The sequence below is a fragment of the Poecilia mexicana genome, unplaced genomic scaffold (genome assembly GCF_051168715.1).
Source record: "Poecilia mexicana isolate PSO_F unplaced genomic scaffold, ASM5116871v1 scaffold_7, whole genome shotgun sequence".
In the NCBI taxonomy this organism is placed as follows: Eukaryota; Metazoa; Chordata; class Actinopteri; order Cyprinodontiformes; family Poeciliidae; genus Poecilia; species Poecilia mexicana.
Window position 1 is genome coordinate 31,145,359 of NW_028263376.1, and position 23,190 is coordinate 31,168,548.

General features: G+C 41.7%; 2 protein-coding genes across 4 annotated transcripts in view; one reads left to right on the forward strand and one right to left on the reverse strand.

Annotated features, from left to right (window-relative positions):
* The first annotated feature begins 842 nt into the window (after positions 1–842).
* LOC106925026 (immunoglobulin superfamily member 21-like) lies at positions 843–13,579 on the forward strand. Its single transcript, XM_014999048.2, has 10 exons — positions 843–1,047; positions 6,000–6,112; positions 6,855–6,976; positions 7,075–7,193; positions 8,184–8,299; positions 9,290–9,785; positions 11,167–11,267; positions 12,324–12,516; positions 12,590–12,628; positions 13,088–13,579. The coding sequence occupies exons 1-10, from the start codon at positions 984–986 to the stop codon at positions 13,165–13,167; spliced, it is 1,443 nt and encodes a 480-aa protein (XP_014854534.2). The 5' UTR covers positions 843–983; the 3' UTR covers positions 13,168–13,579.
* A 659-nt stretch (positions 13,580–14,238) lies between these two features.
* vps13d (vacuolar protein sorting 13 homolog D) overlaps positions 14,239–23,190 on the reverse strand; it is a 51,506-nt gene continuing 42,554 nt past the window's right edge. For all 3 annotated transcript variants that reach the window (XM_088007463.1, XM_088007464.1, XM_014999046.2), the window contains 13 exons: positions 22,711–22,881; positions 22,130–22,234; positions 21,426–21,575; positions 20,857–21,006; positions 19,695–19,791; positions 19,464–19,612; positions 18,710–18,844; positions 18,465–18,632; positions 17,568–17,700; positions 17,297–17,492; positions 16,575–16,706; positions 16,245–16,485; positions 14,239–15,176 (listed from right to left, as the gene is read on the reverse strand). In XM_088007463.1, coding sequence (XP_087863589.1) covers positions 15,045–15,176; positions 16,245–16,485; positions 16,575–16,706; positions 17,297–17,492; positions 17,568–17,700; positions 18,465–18,632; positions 18,710–18,844; positions 19,464–19,612; positions 19,695–19,791; positions 20,857–21,006; positions 21,426–21,575; positions 22,130–22,234; positions 22,711–22,881 — 1,959 coding nt within the window. In that variant the 3' untranslated portion in view covers positions 14,239–15,044. The remainder of the gene's footprint in view (positions 15,177–16,244; positions 16,486–16,574; positions 16,707–17,296; positions 17,493–17,567; positions 17,701–18,464; positions 18,633–18,709; positions 18,845–19,463; positions 19,613–19,694; positions 19,792–20,856; positions 21,007–21,425; positions 21,576–22,129; positions 22,235–22,710; positions 22,882–23,190) is intronic.

Genomic DNA, 23,190 nt, shown 5'->3' on the forward strand with positions numbered 1-23,190 from the left:
GTCATTTTTCAAAGTCATATTTTCACCTTGTTACGCATTATTTATGAATGTCATTGTTTCAAACAAAATGATTTAGCTAGCAAGCTATTTAGCTTAAAGAATAAATATTTGGCTTCAAACTAAATATTTAGTTAGCAGGCTAAATAAGTTAAACTCTGCAAGTTAAAAAAAAAATATTTAGCTCTAAATATTTAGTTAACAAGTATATTTAGTTTAAAAACTAAATTTTTATTTGGCATCCTAAATAAGCTAAATATTTACTTTTAATAACAAAATATTTATGTAGGCTAAAAAATATTTAGTTTGCATCTAAATATTTAGCTAACAGACTAAATATTTTGTGAGCAAGCTAAACTGGCTAAATATTTACCTTTAATATGTAGAGCTAAACTAAATATTTAGAGCTGGCGCAGTGACTGTTGCTGTAGATCCAGTGGTGAATGTGTTATTTCCCATTTTGAGTAGATTCAGTCCTGGGAGTCACTAGAAATCTAGTTAAATTGGTTGGTAATAAATGTTGGTGCGGGTGCAGAAACTGTGGAGATATTTTTCAGATTGTGAGGAAACATTCCTGCTGCAGGTCATGCTGACTGCCTCACCCTAACTGGCCTTCTACAGTTTACCAGATCAGATCGCATTGCATTAAAATTGGATTAAATTGGGATATATTAAATTGGATTTGATCCTGAACCTGACTGTTCTTGATTGGGTTGAATCGATTGGATCACATGTAACTGGATAAGAGAGGGAAGCTGTGTGAGAAACCTTCTGTTGTAAAGTGTTGATTTGATAATAAATCCAGGTTAAATAATTTTACATTAAGTTACGAGTCCAGAGAGCGAGAGAGAGAGAGAGAGAGGGTGTTGAAGCTGCAGTAATCCTGTGATATAAACCTGCTGAGCCGCTGCATTCAGCCTCAGTGGGAGATAAAACCAGCCTGATAGCAGATGGAGCGTCCGCAGGTCTGAGCTGCACTCAGCAGGATGAAACGTCCGCTCGCTCTCTGCTGCTTCCTCCTCCTCTCTCACACCCTGAGCCCAACGAAAGGTAAGAACTGCGTCTAAAGCTGCCCCACAGCAAAACTCCTACTCAGTTCAGGTCCCTCCATGTGTTTGTTTTTAGCAGGAGAAAATAAGCATTTTTCAGGGATAACATGATAAACAGCCTTTTAGCTAATCCTGGCTTTTTTACAGAAATATTCATTAAAGTGTCCCTAAAAAAATTACTTAAATTTAAATTTTTTGTTGTGTTTCTCTCATTTTCATGAAGTCTCTTTTTCAAACTGCTTTATCCGTTTTACTCCCACTTTCATTAAAAACCTTCCCTGTGATCCGGTTGGTGTTCGTTTTATTTTTAATCATCATCAGAAACGATGATCTCATTATTTTAATTTAATCACGCTCGACTACATCTCATTCCTAGTAATGGGGTTAGTTCATTAAGCACCAGCACAAATGTACAATTAAAGGGGCTTTTTGGCATATGTAGGGTGAAGTTTTGTAAAAAGAAAGAAAAATAACATTTACATTTCAAACAAGTTACAAATGCTGTGGAGTTTGTATATTTTTACACATGAAATCAAAAAGATTTCTTGCAGGAGACACTGTGTGTTCGATAGGAATGTACACAAAGCGAAAGGAGACATTTAAACCATTCCAATCAGTTTGGAACCAGAGCTAACTACGCTAACGCTAAAGCGCTACACTAACATGGTATTTAAAAGAAGCTAAATATTAACTAAAAAGCTAGTTCTGCTAATCCTAAAGTACTACACATGGTATTTAGCAGAAGCTAATGCTAAAGTACTAAAGTGATAACTTAAACTTAATTCCTTGTTAGTGATTTATAATTTATCTGAAAAATTTTACCTTGTGGAAGCTAAGTGCATTAAGTGTTTTCTAAGTTAGCAAAATGCTAAAGTGCTAAACAAAACTTAGCTCTGTTATGGGCGGATTAGCGGAAGTGTTCATACTACTGATTGAAACAAACACTCATCTAAGACATTGCTTTTGCTAACCACCACTCCTTCCTTTCCCCTCCTGCACTTATTGCTGACTCAGCAATCATTCTTTGTTATTGACCATTTGTAAACTACGTCACTTGATCACCTGCAGGCGCCATGATGGATCTTCAGAAGTGACACTTGGAATATTATTAGCTAGCTTAGAAACCGACCCAAACCATCTCCCTCTTCATTTTTTATGTTCCTAAATCCGACTTTGCCTGATTTTATGCTACATGACTTGTTCCATCATGTCATAAACAACGTTTCCCCTCACACTAGAGCAGATTTAAAACCATGCAAAAGTCTCGGTGCTAACCAGTTTTCTTTTACACATTTTATTTATCTTCATCATGATGCAATATTCTATCACATTTTATTAATCTTACTCACTTATTAAGTAAGAACATTAATCTTCTTACCTTGTTAGAAGTGTTCGCTGCAAATCCGTGAAGACACCAAAGGTTGCCAGTCTTTGGGATTGTCGGCTGCTATCCATCTTTCCTGGTTACAGGGATAAAACAACGTACAATAAAACGACGATGAAAGTTTGGCTCGCGTCCCTCTTTGTTTGTACAGCCAACCGCGCATCACTATGGCATTTTTACACTGAAATAAATTAAATAAAAACGACATTAGGCGACCATCTGTCTGTTTTTGACAAGCATTAACAGTGTAACAGTGGTTTGTTGCCCCCTAGTGGTAAGAATACAGATCCAGGGACAGTTCATGGTAGGCCAACTTACTACGAAGCGGGATGTTCTGCCATTCACGCTTTCAAACTCTAACCAAGAAAATCATAAACAGAGTTTGAATGGGCTCTTTGCACCTAAGGCGTTGACGTCACATCTCCAGGAGCTAATGCGGCTCACTTTTTTCCGCTTTGAGTTACCATGACTGGTAGAAAAGACTAAGTCGTATTTCAGATGCAAAAAAACAATACTATTAACATTGTTGTCTTCCTAATATAATGGGCTTTTAAGTTTTCGTTAATTTCCAAGCGATCCTGAATTAAGAAGATGGCTTGTATCTGTCGCTACCAGTTAAAGTTAACGCCGCACAGCAAAGTTTGCAGCCTTCACTTCACTCCGGATCAGCCTAAAACTACCGGGGATACGGATGGTAAATAAAGGAGCCTCCCTGAGTTATTTCCATGGAATCACTTCTGTATTCAGCCTGAAAGAGTTTATGGGAACGAGAGAGCAGACCAGAGCCAGACAGCCGAGCAACTGATCCGCCTGTACATCCTGCTGTAAACACCGTCCTATCTGAGCTCTTCACAAGAAACATGCAAAGGTAATAAAACGAAATAACATGGAGACATGAAGCAACACGGTCATATTTTTCTAAAAGCAGCAACTTTGAATCTGAACAGCTGAACCAGATCTCTGACACCAGAGCTGCGCTACTGTCAAGCTATGAGGCTTGTTGAGCTCCGTCAGGCTTCGGAAGTAAAAAGTCCGAACCGGAACCTCCCCGTTAGTCTGTGACACTAACGACAATAAACACACATAATATACTTGAAAATAAGATAAATACATTGTCCGTTTGAATGTTTAGATACTTAAATAGCACATTTTACAAGAACAATGTCCGAGAATATTGCCTACTAGCATAAGCTAACATTAATGTTAGCCACAAAGTTTAAGTAAAACTCACCTTCGTGTCAGTGAATGTATAACGAGGCGAACATCTTAAAACCTTTCTCCAGCTGACTTGTTGGGGCTTCGGATCGATGTACAAACCTTGGCCAAGCACTGCAACCACCTAATGTAAATGATATTTGTATTGGATCGGAAACAATCGAGCCGCTTTACCCCTAACGCGGAAGCTGAGGTGCAAAGAGCCCATTGATGTCCGTCATGGCGGGAGAGCCTGACGTCACGTTCACAGGCGTTTTTCTCAAAGTGACATTAAAACACATCTTTGATTAAATCTTTTACAGCGAAAATTCAAATCTGCTTCTGGGTATTTCTTAGATAAAAATGTTAGTGTTTGATTTATTATAAATTAATCTGGATGACTTTATGGTTCGGGTTTGTGTGGAGACAGCTTTGTGCCATCAGAGCAGGACTGTTCTCTAGTGGGTTACCTAACTCCGTTTGGAGATGTTCCTTTGGGGATAAAGAGTCCATTGTCTGACTCTGAGCCATATTGCTTATGGTAATCTGTACTTTCAAGTGATTAAATGCTTGTGGCTGTTGAAATCACAAAGTGCATGGATGTTAATCCCCAAGCAGAATCCACAGATTTTCTGCCCATGATCTTGGACTCTCGTAAAACCCAGACACCCGTCTCCCTAGAGACACGATCACTGTCCAGGATCTCATCGGGAATCTTCTGGTTCTGATCCGTTTGGCCTTACAGCTTCACTAAGTAAAGTAATGCCTTCTAATGAGATGTCCCGACCATCTGAAGGATCAGAGGTTCTTACAGAACCAGCAGGTGAGATGAGCTTCCTCCGTAGGGAGGCTGGACTCGGCCTTAGCGATAGGTTGAAGAGCTCCTGCATCCACAGGAGGCTCCATGTGGAGCCGCTGGTTCTCCACACTGAAAGGAGACATTAGAGCAGTGGTGTCCAGAGTCGGTCCTGGAGGGACAGCATTCTCTCCCTGATGGAGTAACTACCTTCTCAGCATGTCAATGTTCTTCTTGGGCCTCTCATGAGCCACCATTTGATCCAGGAAGAGAACCAGGAGCAAGAACTCCCTGGAGAGACCATATGACTGTCTGACCCGGGAACAGGATGAGAGGAACGGACGGACGGATGGGCGGGTGGATGGATGGGTTGTTGCTGCTGTTTGATCACTGATGTAACATGAGGAGACAATATGGCCGCCCTGCAGACCAAACCTCTTCTTCTTCATCACACCTCCTGGTTACTCACCATTTCCCATCTTACAAGGATTTTGTGTACTAGACTAATGTAAAGTAATACTAAGCAAAATCTGAAATGTGTGGCGGACATTTTTATTCACCAGTAGTGATCTTTTTGGGGTCTCTCTCCACTGGTTTATCTGAGATTTTTACCCAGTCTTCTACACAGAAGAGCTCCAGCTGAGTCAGACTGAATGGAAACCATCTGTGAACATCAATTTTCAAGTTTTACAACAGATTCTTTCTTAGCTTTGACTTTGACTAGGCCATTCTATGACATGAATGTAAACGTTTCCAGTGCATTTCAGGCTGTATGTTTATGATGGTTCTCCTGGTGAAAGCTGAACCTCCATCCCAGTTTTCCACCTCCAAAAAGCTTTATTTCAGTTTTGTCCTGGATTTAGCTCCATCCTAAAGCTCTCAAGCCGCACTTTTCAGATTCCAGGTGTGTAATTTTCCTGTATAAAATCCCATTAAAATACAGTGAAGTTTGTAGCTGAAGCTCATGTCTGCCTGTTTAAATCAGACGTATCAGTTCCTAATGTTTTACTTCCAGATTCCCAAATGGTCTTTATGGGTAAATAATTTTTTTGCAGGTTGCTGGGAACTCTTTGACCTCGTTTGGAAATTTTTTAATCTTTCTTCCACATTGTTTGTGTGTCTGGAGAGGCCAGAGATGGGCAATGCCCGGCTCTTTGGATCAAAAGCTCTATGAGGATTAAGAGGAAAAACATGGGAGGAAAATAATCTGCAGCCGCGGTGACGTCATGCGTCAGCGGCCGGTGCAGCGGAGGTGAGGCTGACTGCCGCGTTGCTCTGCAAGGTGACCTTTGTTCCCAAGGTCAAAGTGGAGAGCTGGATATCGATTCACTCCCAATGAAAACAGACATCTTGTAGCTGTAGCGTAGCAGAGAGACAGAGGAGGAGTTCTGAAAGGCATTGACTCAAAATCAACAGTTTATTACCACGGCAACCAGACACCCACACTGAAACACGGTGGTGGCAGCATCATGATCATCTGTTGTTGCTTTTTGTCAGATTTAACCCTTAAGTTATGTACTGGACAACGTGGTGCCTGAGTCTCTCAGGTGATTTCCCACCTGTTTGTCCTCACCTGCAGGTTACCTGATCGTTTCCATGGATCCCCTCCCACCTGTCGTCATCGGCGACACGATCACGTTAAAGTGCAACTTCCAGACGGACGGCACCCTGAGAGAGATTGCGTGGTTTCAGGTGAGCATGCAGCATAAACGGACTGCAACGTTTTGGACGAGATGTGGAAATTTATCACATTTCTGCCTCCAAACTTCAGTTTGATCATTTTATGTTTTCACAAATTAAATAAGTAACAGATGAGAGTAGCCCATGTGAGGAAATAACTTCCTCTTTTGGTTCCACACGAGAAGTTTTTCTATGACCAAATCATTCAGCATTCAGCTTCTATGCACCACAAATCTGGAACAAACTTCCAGAAAATTGCAAAACACCCGAAACTCTGAGTTCCTTTAGATCAGGGCTAAAAGCCCAGCTGCTTATGAACCGTAATAAATTAAACGTTGACCAACATATTTGGCATCGTGATTTTGATGATGCCACTCATCAAACTGTAATGTTTGCTTCTGGTTTTCATAATTCCTGACAGTGTTTTGTTTTCATTACTTTGTATTTTTATGATCTAAAGCACTTTGAACTGAAATGTGCTATAAATACACTTGATTCATTGATTATCAGTTCATATATAGTTTTTAATCCTAAATTATTCACTGTGGACCAAATTATTAATAACAACTCACGTTTAAACGCACCAGTCATCAGTTCACATGAATAAAATGGTGAGTTCCGTCCAGATTCTGAAACCTGAATAAAACTCTTTCTCTTTCTTCTCTTTCTCACGACAGAAAACAAAATGTTTTCAGTTTTACTCCTCATTTTTAGGTGGAACCAGCATTTCTGTTTTAAATGGTTTTCTTTGCAGGTAATTGAAGGAGGCAATGCCAAGCAGAAGATTTTCACCTACGATTCTGTTTTCAACACGAGTTTCTCCAACATGGAGGACACAAACAAACGAGAGGAACTGATTTACCACTCAACAGTACGGTACGACTGGCTGACAGGGATAATTATTTAACACAACAAAAACCTAAAGTTAGGCTGAACCTGGTCCGGTGACAGCAGGTTGTTTTCCTTGCTAACAGCCTCCCGGAGGTGCAGCTGGAGGATGACGGTCTGTATGAATGCCATGTGGGGATCCACAGCAAAGGATCCAGAGATCAGCTGATCGAAGCGTCTGGCAGCGTCACGCTCTCCGTTATCGGTTCGGCTTCATTTCATCTTTACTGCCACACATTTTTAAATGAGGGAAAACCTTCATGTCTCTTATAAACAGCAAGTTATAACATTTTGTCAGAGCAGTTCAGCGTAAAATGTTCTTTGTTTCAGCGTAATGTCAGAAGTTAGTGAGGATGAACATGGACGACGTTGGAGGAAATGACATCAGAACCTGATCCTGCCGATTCATTCATGCAGTTTACCATGAAGTTAGCTTTGAATATCTAGTTAGCAAGCTAGCAAGTCAGCTTAAAGCTAAATGTTTAGCTTCAAATTAACTATTCAGCTAGATAACTATTTGGTTTGATAACTTGCTTGCCAACTAAATATTAACTTCAAACTAACTAATTAGTTAGCTAATTATTTAGTTAATATGCTAACTATTCAGTTTAAAGCTAATTTTAAGCTAAATATTTAGCTTCAAATTAATTAGTTTGCTAATCGGACATTTAGTTTGGAGCTAAATATTTAGCTTACTAACTAAATATTCAGTTTGTAGATTAAATAATTGGCTTATTTAAATATTTAGTCTGAAACTGACATTTATAAATGAATGAATAACCTGGTAAAAATATGCAGAAAATGAATATACATACACCAAAAAAAGTAAACTTGGGTTCATTTTTTAAATAATTGAACCCAAATTACTGCTGGTAATCCATGAAACTTTGCAAATGGCCTCCCAGACTAAACTGATGTTTCAGTTGAAAGTCATAAAACCAGTAAAACCTTTTTGGGACTCCGTGTTAGGGCTAGCCATTAGCAAACATACTGAATAACAAACTTCTCAGCTTTTCACCTAATATCTACAAGGGAAAACTCACAAATAGACGTTAGAGATTAAAAAGCTCTTAAACTGGTGGCAGCCATTTTGGACGGCGTTGTAGGGATGGTGAGAACCGCAGTCTCGTCTCTCAGCCTGTAATGTATGGTAAACCCCCTCCAGTGTGTGAATATATTTGTGTTTTCCCTGCAGTTCCCCCCAGGTCTATTTCTGTGGCGGCAGCCAACAGCCCGGCTCCGTTCAGCCGTTACGAGGCCAAGAACTTCACCCTGGTTTGCATTGTTACTGGAGCAAAGCCGGCTCCCTCGGTAAGACGCATCCGTCTGTTGTTATCTCTCCCCAGATATTCTTGTATCCCAAAAGAATCCGGTTTGCAATCTATTTATGATGGTGGAGAGAAATGAAAAGCGCATCAGAGCAAATGAGAGCCTGGCTGGTAGTAATGAGTTCACAGCTGGATTTGATATGAAACGAACACACAGAAATGCAGCCTGAAGCAGATAGAAAGTTTGAAATTAAAAAGCTATTTATGGCTGTGGTCTGTACCCTGTGCGACCTCTTTGCCAAAGTATTCGGCATTAATACCGGAGGATTAGCAAACAGCTGCATTTGTGATGGAATCAAATCTGGTGGCAAAGAAATTCAGCTTTCCAAAATAATTTATGATCGACATAAACTAATCTTATTCTCACAGAGATTAATCTAATAACCTATTTAATGTTTTCATTTTTGAATTCAGCTGCCAGATATTGTCTATAGGGCAGCTGGAGCCATCTTCAGCTCAGAGCCCCGTTCAGCTGCTCTAAGTCCGGTTCGCTTGGGTTGGTGTGAATGTTAATCAAACTCTGGGTCTGGGTCTGGGTTCGGTTTGTGAACGCCAAGTGGACCAGAGACCGCTCCAATAGCAGGAAGTGGTCTACAGCGCAGGGCATTCTGGGTAAATGCAACCAAAACAAACGTGCTAGCCCAGCGCTAGCAGGAGAAATGGCTCCTGGTCGTCAGCCAAAGACTAAAGAGAAATCCTCCAACAGCTAAAATCTGATGCCTCCATCTTGTTTCCATCTGGTGAAGAAAGAAGTTGCTCTCAGTGTCTTCAGAGGTTTTTGTATAATTTCCTTCAGTGGTTCTTGGTGCAGCGCCCCCACAGGCCGGGAGGGGAACAGGTTGGTTTGACTCAGAGCCACAGCAGCTGGAGGTGGAGCAGATGATGGAGTTTTGGGTCCAAAAGAACCAGGTGTGAAAACATCCTCAATCCGTTTCCAAAGGTCTCTAACTTTTCCAAACCTTCTGCCTTCCAGGTTTACTTCAAACGAGACGGTGAGCTCATTGACGTGTTTCCAGCAGCTCGGTCTTCTTCGTTGATGGGACATCACAGTAAAGCCTCCAAAAGAAACCAGAGCGTGAACCAGGTTCTTCCCAGAGGAGATGTTGACGACACCAAAATCCAGAAGTCCCTGTCCCTGCAGAACCAAGCGGGGAAGGTGACCCAGCTTAGAGAGAATGAGACGGACAGCTTGGAGCGAGGCGGGGAGGAAGCATCCAGGTTGAAGCTGGAGTCGACCACGGAGGGCATCCCGGAGACGGTGGTGAGCCGGGAGTTTCCCCGCTGGGTCCAGAGCAGCGACCCGCTCTACTACTTCCAGCACTGGCAGCAGGTGGCGGGCGACGGCACCATGGAGGCCCGAGCCATGCTGACCTGGAGCCTCAACCCACAGCTGGACAACGAAGCCCTGTTCAGCTGCGAGGTCAACCACCCCGCTCTGTCCATGCCCATGCAGGCCGAGGTCACACTCAGTAAGGCCACAACTCAAATCTCAGGTCACTTCAGCGCCTCAGAACCGTATCAGTGCTGACCGGGCTCGGGACCATAACGGCCAGAAAGTATCTGAAATATTTGAGAGCCTATTGTTGCACAATTAATAATTAATCAGTGTGGTTTTTATTTATTTTTATTTTTATTTCAATTGTTGACACGTTGGGCGCCACTTTGTTGGGGAGTGAGAAAGTGGCTAAACTCAAAAACCGGACTCCCTTTGTGTCTGCTTTATTTGGGCCAAGTAAAGCAGACACAACTTTATTTGGAGGATTCTGCATTAAACAAATAACTTATTCTCACAGTGTTCACAGAACACCACACTGTGGCTGAGCACAGCAGGCACTAATACCAACAACACTTCATGTTTGTCCAGTTCGTTCCTGTCAGAACCAGTTTCATCTAAACTTAAATGATAACGTATTAAACTTAATTAAATTTCAGATGAGATGTGAAAAAGTTCAGAGGAAATTAATTATTTTGCTGTGGATCATTTGTATAAAAGGTTTGGGGAATTAAAGCAGGTTTTATTTTCAACCTTTTATTTTCCCACTAATGAATTCAGAAGCTGCCAGAAATGCTCAGCGTCCGGGTTGTGTTTGTGCAAATGAGTCATTTAAAGGGCTTGAAGGAGACACACACACACACACACACACACACACACACGCACACACACACATGCACACACACACAGACATGCACAGACATGCACACACACCCCCACACACAGACACACACAGACACACACACATGCACACACACACAGACATGCACAGACATGCACACACACAGACACACACACACACACACATGCACACACACACAGACACACACACACACACATGCAGACACGCACACACACACACACAGACACGCACACACACACACATGCACACACACACACACACACACACACACACACACACACACACACACACACACACACAGACTAGTGTTTCAAAAAGGGCAGTAATGATTTTATTAATATGTGCAGCACAGATAAAGCAGATTGTTTTGATTGTTTTCTGGTGTTTTTCAGAAATTATGCAACTTCTTCTACAGTTAGGGCCAAAAGTATTCATACTTCCAGCAGATTTAGATTCAAGGCGACCTTTAACCTGGAAGTAATACTAACTAAACTTTCAGATGTTTTTTCTCAGTTTCTGTTTCACTGTTTCTCTTCTTAATGAAGCCGCTAAAGGAGCTACTCCTCAAATTACCTCTCTAGAAACTGATCCTGGACCAGTTCATCCATTTCTTTTTTGCGTTTTTCCTCTCCACTGTCGCCACATGCATGCTTCATGTGCCAAGCGGACAGTGTGAGGTTGAAATATTTCAGTGCGGTCCTTTGTTTTCCCTCAGCTGCTCCCAGAGGACCCAAGCTGTCCACCAGACCCAGTAAGGCCAAAGTGGGAGACACGGTGCGAATTTCCGTCCAGGGCTTCCAGCTGGGACCGTCTGCTGTGAGTTCCTGACACTAAAATGTCTCTGTGCAGCTTGAGAAAGTAGTAACACAGAACGGCTGTGGCACAACTTCAGTATGGCCAGGATGAATGGTAGGAGATGTCAACATGAAGGAAAAAGTTGAAATGAAAAAAACGAGGCTCCTGAACCTCCCTGCTCTCTGATCTAATGACCCAGAAAACGGTTCTGGATCGGTTTGGTGCGAAGTGATAAACGTTGCCCTCTTCACTTTGTAGGTAACAATTATGAAGAAGCAACAGTTTATAGAGCTTCAAAGATCCAGCTTTTATTTTGGTAGTTCACCTCCCGTTAATGGCAAGAGAATTAGCCTATTAGCTAAACATTTAGCTCTGTGCTAGCTAAATAATCAGCTTGCTAACTAAATATTTACCTGGCTTAATAAATATTTAGCTGGTTAAATAAATATTTACCTGGCTAAATAAATATCAGCTTCTTAGCTAAAAATTTAAGTTAGGGCTAAAAACAGTATTTAGCTGATCTAGCTTGCAAAATAAATATTTAGTTTGGACATAAACTTTTATCTCTGGGATAACTTAATATTAGTTCACTAACAATATATCTAGCTTGCTAATAAAATCTTAGGCTTATAGCTAAATATTTCACTACTAGCTAAATATTTAGCCTGCTAGCTAAATATTAGCTTCCTAGATAAACATTTAACTGGCTAACCAAATACCAGCTTGCTGATTAAGTGTTTAGTTTGAGGCTAAATATTTAGCTTACTAACTAAACATTTAGTTATAACATAGTGAAGAAATGACTGAAGAACAAATCACCATTTTTTTCCTCTTATGACAGAAAACAAATTACTGCTGTTAATTTTTAGCTGTAACTCGAGTTAATCGTCGACTCGGTGGAAAAATAAAGTAGAAATCAGTTTAGGAAGAATTTCTAGTGTCTTTCAACACGTTTTTTTTAACCTTTTGCCACATTGACAATGAAGATCAATTTATTTAGTTAGAAGTTAAAGGGAAAGATTGCACTGTTTGTTACTGAGGGCATCAGAGTAAAGGGGGTTGAACTTGTGTCCACAGACCAAGGTGTTCCCGGAGCCTCTGCTCACCTGGACTCGGGTCGGCGGGAACCTGCTGGACGGCAGCGAGAAGCACGATGGGAGGGAGCTGGTTCTGGAGCGGGTCCCCGCCGAGCTGAACGGATCCATGTTCCGCTGCACGGCGCAGAACCCTCTGGGCTCCACCGACACACACACCCGCCTCATCGTGTTCGGTAAGAACCGCTCAGAACCGGCCCAGAACCTGGTCAGAACCGGGCCACAAACAGGTTTTACTTTGTGTTACAGAGAACCCAAGACTGAAGAAAGGAAGGGAACATTTTATCGGTACGTTCAAGAACGAAATGTGATGCTGACCACCTTCATTTATGGCCTAGTTAAAGTATAAAAACATTTAATTTGAAGCTGAACATTTAGCTTACTAGTTAAATAACACATTGGAGCTTGCCAAATTAATTTTACCTTACTAGTTTAAAATTTAGTTTGCTGATTCATATTTACCTTGCAAGCTAAACATTTAAGATAAATATTTAACTTTCTAACTAAATATTAGCTTCCTAATTAAATATTTAGTTTGAAATCAATAAATCTTATTTTCTCCTCTTATGTCAGGCTAAATAACCCAAATTATTGCTGTTAATTTTTCACCCTGTAATTTCACAAACTGGAACGAAATGAGTGGAAAAGAAGGAAGCATCAGATGGAACCATTAACATAAAACTAAATCAAACTTACCATTTGCAGCATTTAGACTGATTTAAAGGTGAACCACGTTGTTGTGTGCAGCTCTGAACGCAGCGGCCTCTCGGCTCTCCCTCGTACTGAACCTCCTGGTTCTGCTGGGCCTCGCCTGTGAGCTGACATGAGCCGAGCGCCGCGGCTGCAGCAGAACTCCAGCTGGGAGCTTCACCTCCGCCAGGGAGACCGGACCCGGAGGCTCAGTGGACTCAGTCGGCTTCGGCAGGGTGTGTGTCCGGGAACGGGCGCCGGTCCGGTCCGGCACACGGATCTGGGCAGACGGGTTTTCACTCTGGACCACAGCCGGATCTCAACTTTGGTCATTTTTTCCAGGATAACTGGATCTGGTTGCCAGATCTGACTGACAGTTTCCGACCCAAACAGAACCTAAAACCCGGTCAACTTCAAAAAAACAGGCCCAAATCTAAACTTCTGTTAAAATGCATGTTAACATTACCACACATCTCTCTCTCATGTAACGGCTTGTTGGGGGAAAATGAGTAAATTTCCACCAAAAAAACTCAGATTTCCTAATTTAGCTCCAAGCTAAATAAATATTTAGCTTCAAGCTAAATAAATATTTAGCTCCAAGCTAAATAAATATTTAGCTCCAAGCTAAATAAATACTGGCTTGCTCAGTAAATATTTAGCCTGCTAACAGACATTAGCTCGCTAATTATCTAGTTTGGAGCTAAATATTTATCCTGCTAACTAAACACTTAGTTGGCCAACTAGATATTTCGCTTCAAACTACATGTTGGCTTGCTAATTAAATATTTAGTTTGGAGCCAAGTCATAGTTTTAAAGGCCAAAAATATTCAACTTCTGGAAATTTGAAACTTTTGGAGTTTTGACTTTCAAACTCAGAAATTTTTAAAACATTTTTCTAAACCCTCCCCAAAAATTTGAGTGTTTTCTAGTTGATCTTTGACTTTTCAAACTCAGAAATGTCGAAGTTTTTGGGCAGAAATTTACTCTTTTTTAATGCATCAGTAGCAGTCGACAGTTTCCAGCTGAAACAGAACTGGACTTTTTGAACAAAACTTGAGTTTTTTGTGGAGCTAAACCTTTTAAATCATGATGTTACGCTGGGATTTCTATTTTAAAATACTACATACTGACATTTATTAACCAATGATTATCATTGATGATGTCACGCTTGACAGATTCTAAAGATTTCATATTAAATAAGACAAGTGCAAAATCACAGTATTTTAATAAAGGTTTTGTGCTTTTTTCTAAAAATCCACCAAACTCTCTGAAAAGCAGCACAAATTTTAACATCCCACCCAATCTGGCAACACTGAGCCAATTTTTCCATTTGCACAGTAAAAAAATGTGCTTCACTTGTTTAAATGACACAAAATGTTTTATTGCAAAAATATTAAAGGGTGAATTTAAACCGATACGTGTCTGCCTACAAATAATCATCATTCTGGACCAACAACAACATTTTCACCCACAATGTGAAACAAACTGAGTGGAGGAACCCCGACCCTGCAGAAAACCCTCCGACCGCCTCCCTGACCTGGAGCAGCGGATCGGATAAGCAAGAGCCGAGAAACGCAGCGAGCCGCGGCGCTTCCCGCCTGACGCTTCCCGCCTGACGCTTCCCGCCCGGAGCCGCTCCTTCTGGGACTTCCTGCCGTCTGATTCAGGCGGCTCCTGCAGAGAGCGACTCGCCGATGAAAGGTTCAAAACCTACGCAGATCTATAGTTTTATGTTCTCTAATAGACTCTTATATACAAACACACACCTAAAGGCAGATTGTTAGAGTTTAGACGCTCGGCTTCTTGTTAATATCCTATCTTTATTATTACAACATATATAAATATTTACAGAGTTTATGGTTCTTCTAGACATATTCACAGTTCTGTGTGTCGGTGAACGTCCAGAACAAATAGTGGTTTTGTCAGTTTTAGAGTGCAGGAGTCTCAAAGTGTTTGTTAGAGCGTTGCATGTTTCTCCTTCCGCCGAGTCGCTTCAGAACTTGGGAGGAAAACGTCAGAATTCGAGCAGCAGGAAGTCTTCGTTGTCGTCGGCCGGCAGCATCAGCTGCTGCTCGTAGTACAGGCTCTTGGCGTAGTTGATCTGCTGGGAGATCTTATAGGCGAGGGTCTCGTTCTTCACTTGGACCTGCGGACGACAGCGGCAGCGTTACGGGCTGCAGGGCCTCCCAACGCGTCACACACTGCAAAAACTACATCATGCCAAGCAGATTCTACTGGAAATATCTTCAAATAAAACTAACTTCTAGGTAAATAATTCCTTAAAAAAAATTTCTGAGTGTGAAATTGACATTTTGGGAATTAAACTTACATTTTCAGAGTTTGAAAAGTCATACATTTGCTAGAAAAAACTCAGAAATCTTGAGATCAAACTTTTCTAGAAAAAGAGTGAAAAATTTCAAAGTTAAAACTTTGAAACTCACAAATTTCCAAGTTTGTTTTTTTTCTAAAACATTTCTGAGATTAATCTCATTTCTGAATTTTTTCTTGCCAATTTTGACTTTTTGAAACTAATTTAGGTAAAAATTAAGAGATTATTTTACGGTGGAGTACTAGAGCTACGGCAAAGTAAATATCTGCCAAAAAATCTCAGAAACATTTTCAAAGCTTGAAATGTCAAAGATTTTCTAGAAAAATAATCAGAAATTTTATTTCTAGAACAAAAGTTGAAAATGTTCCATTTAAAAAGTAAAAATGTTCAACTTTTGCAGCTCAAAAATTTCAATATATTATTTTTGTTACAAAGTTTCAGCGTTTGAAATGTACTCCCCTCTTTGTTTCCATCTCCAGCAGAGCTCATACGCTGTCGAACATTTCACTTATAACCAGACATTTTTCCCATATTATAAATTAAATTATCTGCCAGTGAAGCTAAACTTTTATTAATATTAAGGAAATATTGAATTAAAACGAGCTCCTGCCAGAAGTTACCAGTAAGTTTTATTTTAAGTGTACTGGGATATTTGTAGTGTAAACTAAACCAAACTCACTTGGGTAGATTTTGTATTTTTGCAGTGTAGAGAATCTTCTTCAGGTTGTCAGAGTTTATGGATCTTAAATGTATTTTTTCTTCCTGTGGCTAATTATCCAGGTTTTAATGTAAAATAAGTTCTGATCTGATCTGTGGACCTCTGACCCGTTTCATTAAAGTGTTTTTAGAGGTTTGTTTTCTCTGCGGTTCTGGTTCTGGTCTCACCATGGGTCTCTGTTGCGAGGGTCCAGGAATGGCCACTCCGCTGGTGGAGTTCTCCGCCTTCTTGGTGAGCTGGACGTAAACTTTCCCATACTCCCTGGAGACCAGGCAGTGGAAGAGGTCGTCGTATTTGACCTCCAGGACGATGCCCTCGCGGTCCACGCTGTCGCCCGGCTTCAGGAAGTAAACCACTTTGGAGGAGATGAGGACGCTGTAGGTGTCGATCGGCTCCACCGCCATTAAGCTGCCGGACCAGAACCAGGAAGTGGGTTGGAAACGTGACGGAAGCCGGAGCGATCCGGCTCCGTTTGGGCTGCAGACGGGAAAACTTACAACTCGGAGTGGATGTTGTCGGTGAGGCGGAAGAGCTGCTCCTGACCTTCGGCCTGAGTGGCTAAGAACCGCGGCAGCAGGCCCTGAGGGCCCTTACAGCAGCGCGGCTTCCTGACGCGCTGGACCGGGAGCCTGGACAGGAAGTCACAGTCAGACAAACAGGAAGTAGGGCTGGTGTCAATCACAATGCATACCAGGACTCACATGTCAGCAATATCAATATATAAAATATTCCCTGAACCACACAGCATTCTGGGACATGTAGGCAGAGGGAAGACTTTAGCAGCTCAACCTCTCAGCTAGCTAAGCTAGCATGGTGGAACCAACTCACTCACTCTTTGGTTACCTAGCAACAGCGTTGCTAGGTAACCGTCTGTTCACTTCAAATGTTGGTCTAGTTTCCAGGGTAGATAAAATAACTTCTCAGCAAGAAATAAGAGCTGGTTTTATGTCGATAATTTCTTAATATTGATTTAAAAAGTATTAGTTCCACTGGCAGATTATTTAATTAGTACTTTGTCAGAATTTGGACTTTAATGTCCGAATTATTTAGTTAAAACAAGCTCGTATATCTTGCTGAGAAGTTACTTTGGCGTTTTTCCAAGGTATCTGTCCTAGAAACTGGAGCAGAAATACTTGGTAGGAGGTTCTGTCTTTGCAGTGTGTTTGTGGACTTGTGGTTCTGGTTCCACCTGCTGCGTCCCGTCTCTCAGGAACCCCACCTGTGGCTGCTGAGGCTGGCGATGTCCCGCACCGTCTGGGCCGTCTCCGAGGCGAAGTCCAACGCCCCGGCGACGGGTTTGGTGACGGTTCCCACCAGACCTTTACCGAGTCCGGAGAAGAAGCCGCTGACGCCGCCCTCCGTCTTCACGCCCTCCACGGTGGAGGTGATGATGCTCGTCATGCCGCCGATGATTCCTGCAGGTCGGAGGCGATTCAGTCATGAACCGGCGGAGCGGCCATGTTGCTGTGACTCGGCGTTCGCTGACTCACCGTGAGCGAGGCCGTGGATCCCGGCCACCAGATGCTCCCCGCTGGTGGCGCCGCAGTACCGGATGTACTCCCGCTCGCTCTGGTGCCGGTTGTCCATGGTCTTCCCCAGACCGTCCGACAGCGTGCCTGCAAACTGACGGGGAAGACAGAAATGACGATCCGGCCCAGTTTGATCCGGGTAACGATCCGATTCTTTTGAACGATTCTTTACCCTGAACGACAGGACAACGGTCTCTGTTCGTTGTTTGCTCTGCACACCCTGCAGTAGCTATTATTATTATTCTGTTTAGTTTTAAAAATACATTTATTTAACTGGTGAATAAGTAGTAGAATAGAAAAATTAGTAAGAACGGAGGATAGGGGCTGGGTGAGCAAATTCTGAGGAAAAAGTTAAAATTTAATTTCTACATTTTTTGAATTTTGACATTAAAATTTTATTTTGAGTTTTTGTCACAGAATTTTGACTTTTTCTCTGATTTTTTTTCCTTTTTACTTAGAATATTTAATTTTTTTCAGAATTTTGACTTTCCAAAAGTCTGAATTCTGAGATTAAAGTCTAATTTTATTGTCCAAATTCTCTGCCATTACTATTTGTTACATTTTCCTTTTATTTAGTTTCTATGTAACAAGCTGCATAAAAATGTTATTAATACACACACTTGTAAAAAAACTACATGATTTTTGACATTTTGAAATTAAATATTTTATGCAAGTATATAGATAATTCTTTGTAAAAACACGCTGCGGTTATTTACTTGAAGTATATATATATATATATATATATATGTTTTTTTTTCTTTTGTGATAAAAACAGTCGTAATAAAACTGTCATCCATAAACGGGCTTGTTGTCAGAGAAGCGGGTCGTCTGCAGTGACCGGGTCCGGAGACGCGGTACCTTGGCGGCGGAGTTGGAGACGCCGTGCGTGACGTTGAGCAGCATGCCGTGCACGTTGCCGTGCTTGATGAGCTTGGTCATTCCCTCGGAGACGTCGTTCAGGAGGCCCATTGGGTTCCCCAAGAAGTCCACGGAGCCCAGGATCTGCGCCGCCTGGCTCATCAGCTCCTGCAGGGAGAGACCGCGGCGTGAGGAACCAGAACCGGGGCGTTCGGACAGACCAGCCCGGATGTGTGAACTCTGACCTCTCTGAAGTGCTTGAGGATGTCGTTGATGATGATCTCCTGCGTCTCATAGGGGTGGACTCTGGTAAACGGGTACATGTTGATGACCGCATCCTCGAAGCGGATCAGAGGGAAGCCCAGGGAGCCTTTAAGAACCTGGCAGGAAAAACCCGACATCAGAACCGCCGGCTGCTATCAGAACCACTTTAAAACTGAAATTATACTCAGATTCTTTGGTTCCAACCTGGAAGGAGAAGTTAAAAGAATATTTTATACATATAAATATGAATTTATCCATGACAGAAACAAAAAAGCTAGCTGGCAAGCTACAGCACATTAGCCGCTAGTTAGCGGTAGCCTCAACGGTCACAGAACCAACAAAGATGTACGAGTTTGACTCAAACTTTTGTCTGACAGAAAAATCTCAGAAGAAAAAGAAACCAGATAGATGAGATTAAATTTAAGAGCTGTGATCAACGCACTCGAGGCTAATTTACATTTTCTTAAATTAATTTAACACATTTTAAGAACGTCCTGAACATGATTAATAAAAAAAGTTATGCTGTAATTTTGCAAACCAAATATAAAAATAAATCAATGTGAGTAAACCTTTAATTGACCATAACTTAATGTTTTTATCTTTCAAATAATATTTTAAGATCCAAAATCTGGAAGCAAGACACAAAATTTTAATTTTCACACTCCAAATTCTTCCAGATGTTTCTGATCCGTCCGGGCCTGAAATCCTCACGGTGAGGAAGCGGACCGGCGTTACCTTCAGGTCCGGCGGCAGCTTGTGGGACGGCAGGACGCTCAGTTTGATCTGAGGCAGGCTGATCTTCAGGTTCTCAAAGTAGTAACGCTTCTGGGGCCCGCTGTCTTCGCTGGGCCGCTCATGCAGGTTCTCATCCAGGTTCTCCAGCCCTGCGTTTCGGCATTCAGTTATTTTCACAGACAGCCTGCTGGCGTAGAGCGACGTGTGAGCAGTGAGAGGCGGGACACCCACCGGCCTCGGCCTTCCCGTAGCCGAAGAAGCTGAGCAGCTTGAGCAGCAGCTTCTCGTCGATGATGACCGTGAAGCGCCGCGCCGTCACCATCAGGTGCTGCCGACACATGGAGCTTAAATCAGCACAGAAAGCAGCCGACGCTGCAGGCGAACTGAGCCGCTTTCACACAGACACAGGTCAAAGTTCATCCTGGCTCTGACGTCTACGGGGAGACTGTTTGCGTTTTTGTTACTCAGAAGTTCCATCAATTTACTTTTATTAGTTTAGAACCAACATCAGTAATTATGTTTAATATTTGGAAAGGCTTAGGTTACTTTGGCAATGGGAGGTTTTTGTAAAATTATTATTTTTTTACCACTTTTTGAACTTGTAACATCAGAGGAACATTCATTTTCAGTTTTCAGTTATTGATTGTTGCTGGAAACAAACCACATTTTCCAAATGTTTAAAATGTTTTTTTCTTTATTTTTGTAAGGAAATTTAGATAAACGAGAGAAAAACAACAATAATAATAAATTTAGATTATTTATATGAACGCTTTTGCTTTCAGAGGAAAATAAAGATGCAACATAATAATAATGATTTAAAGCTGATAAATTCATTAGCTTTTCTATAATCCACACCAGTGAGAGGGCGTCTATCGTATCATTTATTGTCATAATAAATTCCAGTTTTTGGTGGTAAATAAGAACTAAATTGGTAAAATGATCAAAAACGCTTTTTTAAAATATATTTTCTCAGTTTCACGATGTCAGTAAATTAGAAAATATGATTAAATGCATTTACTGTGTGCCGTTTAGTGGCGTCCTGCAGAAGACAAATGAAATATTTTCCAAGAACAATCTTTGTGTTTGTGGCTTAAAAAATAAGAAACTGTTTTTTATATAATAATCATTATCACAATGATACGACACAATATTACAATAAACCTCAAAATCTCTTTTTAACACATTTTTCTCTCCAGTTATTAATCAGCAAATAGTGAAATAATCAACATGTCAGCCTGAACTGCCCTGATGTTCAGCTCAGTTTCTCACATCCTGATGTTAGAAGGACCTTTTCTCTGCAGATGCACCAGATGCCAAAGAAACACCGACCCGGATGTGTGTATAGATCTGAGCCAGTGTGAGCGGATCGTACAGGAAATGAACGTAATCCCACCTTGAAGAGCTCGGTGAGCATGAGGCTGCTGGGGACTTTGACCGAGTTGACCTGCAGGGCGGGGCCGTCTTCGATGGCGCCGTCGTCGGCCGTACTGGGAGAGACGCACAGCATCACTGGCTGGGTGGTGCCGAGCAACTGGTTGTCCACCTGACGGCAACACAGAGACGGTTAAAACGCCTGCCTGCGTCAAAACTAACATTATTTAAACTTATTAAACCCCACGCTCCCGGTGCATGGGGGCAAATTTTAGCTTTATTTTTCTTTTTAACCTCCATTTCTGCCCCTCCCTTCAGTTAAACATCTAGGCAGATTTGGTTTCCATGGAAACGTCAAACTCTTGGCTAGAAGCTGATAAAAGGATTTGAGTTCATCCCCAAGTCGGTGACCAGAAACCTTCAGCAGAGAGACATTGTACGGAGCTCCAATAATGCAAAAAAAAAAAAAAAAGCACATATTTTGGTGGCTTTAATTTGTTTTTCAGTAAAATGACCCCCAATTTTTTTAAAACTCAATTTCCAAAAAATACACTTGAATTGGAGTTGAATATAACAGTTTATTATGGTTACCTGGATGTTCTGGATGCTCAGCTCCAGGACTTCGGTGGCTGCTGTGTGCGTGAAGTGAACGTTCACACCAGAGAGCGTCGCGAAAATGAGCTCCTCAGGAAGCTTGTTGACCAGAGAGACGCCCAGACCGTCCTCCAGGTTAACCAGCACCTGACCGGAGACACAGAGGCAGCGTCAGAAAACGGAGCTACCCGCCGTATCAGGGCCGTTACAGACGGAGCGAAAGGAGAAAAGCTTCCGCCAGAAAACACAGGCATGTTCAGATTGACCTCAGGAAACTTTACAAAGACCAATTACATTTCTAAACCCAAATGTGAAATCTTTGTGACAAAAAACTCTGAAATTTTGAGATTAATCACAGAAATTTCAAGAAAAACATGAAAATGTCTAAGCCCCCAAATTCTTTTTTGAAACTTTGACATTTTCAAAATAATCTCTGAAATTTTCTAGAAAAAAACCTTGGAAACTTTCTGACATTTTCTGAGTTTCAAAAGTTAAAAATTTTCAACTTCTGGAGCTTCCAAACTTCCAAATTTTTTTCTAGAAAATTCCTGGGAATAATCTCACAATTTTTTATTTTTTTCTTGCAAATCTTCAACTTTTCAAACTCAGAAGTGTTTTTTTTTCTAGAACATTTCAGAGATCAATCTGAGGCCTTCTGCAGGAACCCAGCCGGCCTGCAGCAGATGCAAAGCTTGCTGCACCTCCAGCTCCTGCTCAGGCTCCGGCTTCTCCTCCTCTTCTTTGCTGACTTCCTTGTCTTCGCTGGAGGAGCTCCACAGCGCCCTCCTCTGGCTGAAGTCACTGATCTGAAAACAGGAGCATGTTGCTCAGAGGCGCAGCGGCAGCAGAACAAAGAGCTAGCAGCCATTAGCACAGAAACTAGGGAAGTTATCGATTAATGAGTTAATCTAAAGTTGATTGATCTTATTGAATAGTTCATAAGCTGCCATTTTCTTGAAAATCTCAGTTATACATTCATATATGGGGCCTAATTTTAATCTAATAAAACACTAATCGACAGTTAATCATAAGATAATTAACTCTTTCCATCCCTGACTGAAACCGACAACAACCTTTCACATTTAACATCTAGTTTCCCTTTAGGGTCAATAAAGTGATTTTGAATTTTCATTTCAACCTGGACTGATCTCTAAGTAAACAAACTGAAGTCATAATCAGAAGTGGTTACATCATCATACTAGTAAAGTTCACCACTTCATTCTGTCCTCATGTTGATCAGGCTAACAGCTGATTCCTGGTCCTGTCTGGGTTCTGGACTCACCTGCAGGACGCGGGTTGGTCCATCTGGCAGGACCTGGACCGACAGCACCCCTGATCCAGGTCTCATCTTCTGGTTGATGAACTGCTGCTCTGGACCGGGCTTGTCCAGACCCGAATCCGGCCCCAGAACCACCTCCGCCCCGTCATGCATCCCCGCCACCCCATTTTTCACCTGAGGGGCAAAAGGTCATGGTTCAGGTTTACCAACAGAGCAGGAGTATTACCGGAGACATGGCTTCGTTTCGGGGCACCTGTGATTGTTTTTGCCCAACTCTGGTTTATCGTTTCAGTCCCTCCAGGATCTCATGATTTCTTTCTTTTTACAATATTTCCCATATTTTTGTGCTAATTTCCCCCATTCTGGTGGAGAACATGCTGTGTGACGCCGTAATAGGTAATAAAGTAAAAAAACTGGGTTTAAAAATGTAATAAAAATAATTAAAGTCACATTATGTGATAAAGACTCAATCGTTTTGGGTTG

Bases quoted from the DNA above. Each gene is read 5' to 3' on its own strand.
- LOC106925026 (XM_014999048.2), top strand. From the start codon at position 984: ATGAAACGTCCGCTCGCTCTCTGCTGCTTCCTCCTCCTCTCTCACACC. The intron at 6,977-7,074 runs GTACGACTGGCT...CCTTGCTAACAG, and splicing joins ATTTACCACTCAACAGTACG to CCTCCCGGAGGTGCAGCTGG. The intron at 12,629-13,087 runs GTACGTTCAAGA...TGTTGTGTGCAG, and splicing joins AGGAAGGGAACATTTTATCG to CTCTGAACGCAGCGGCCTCT.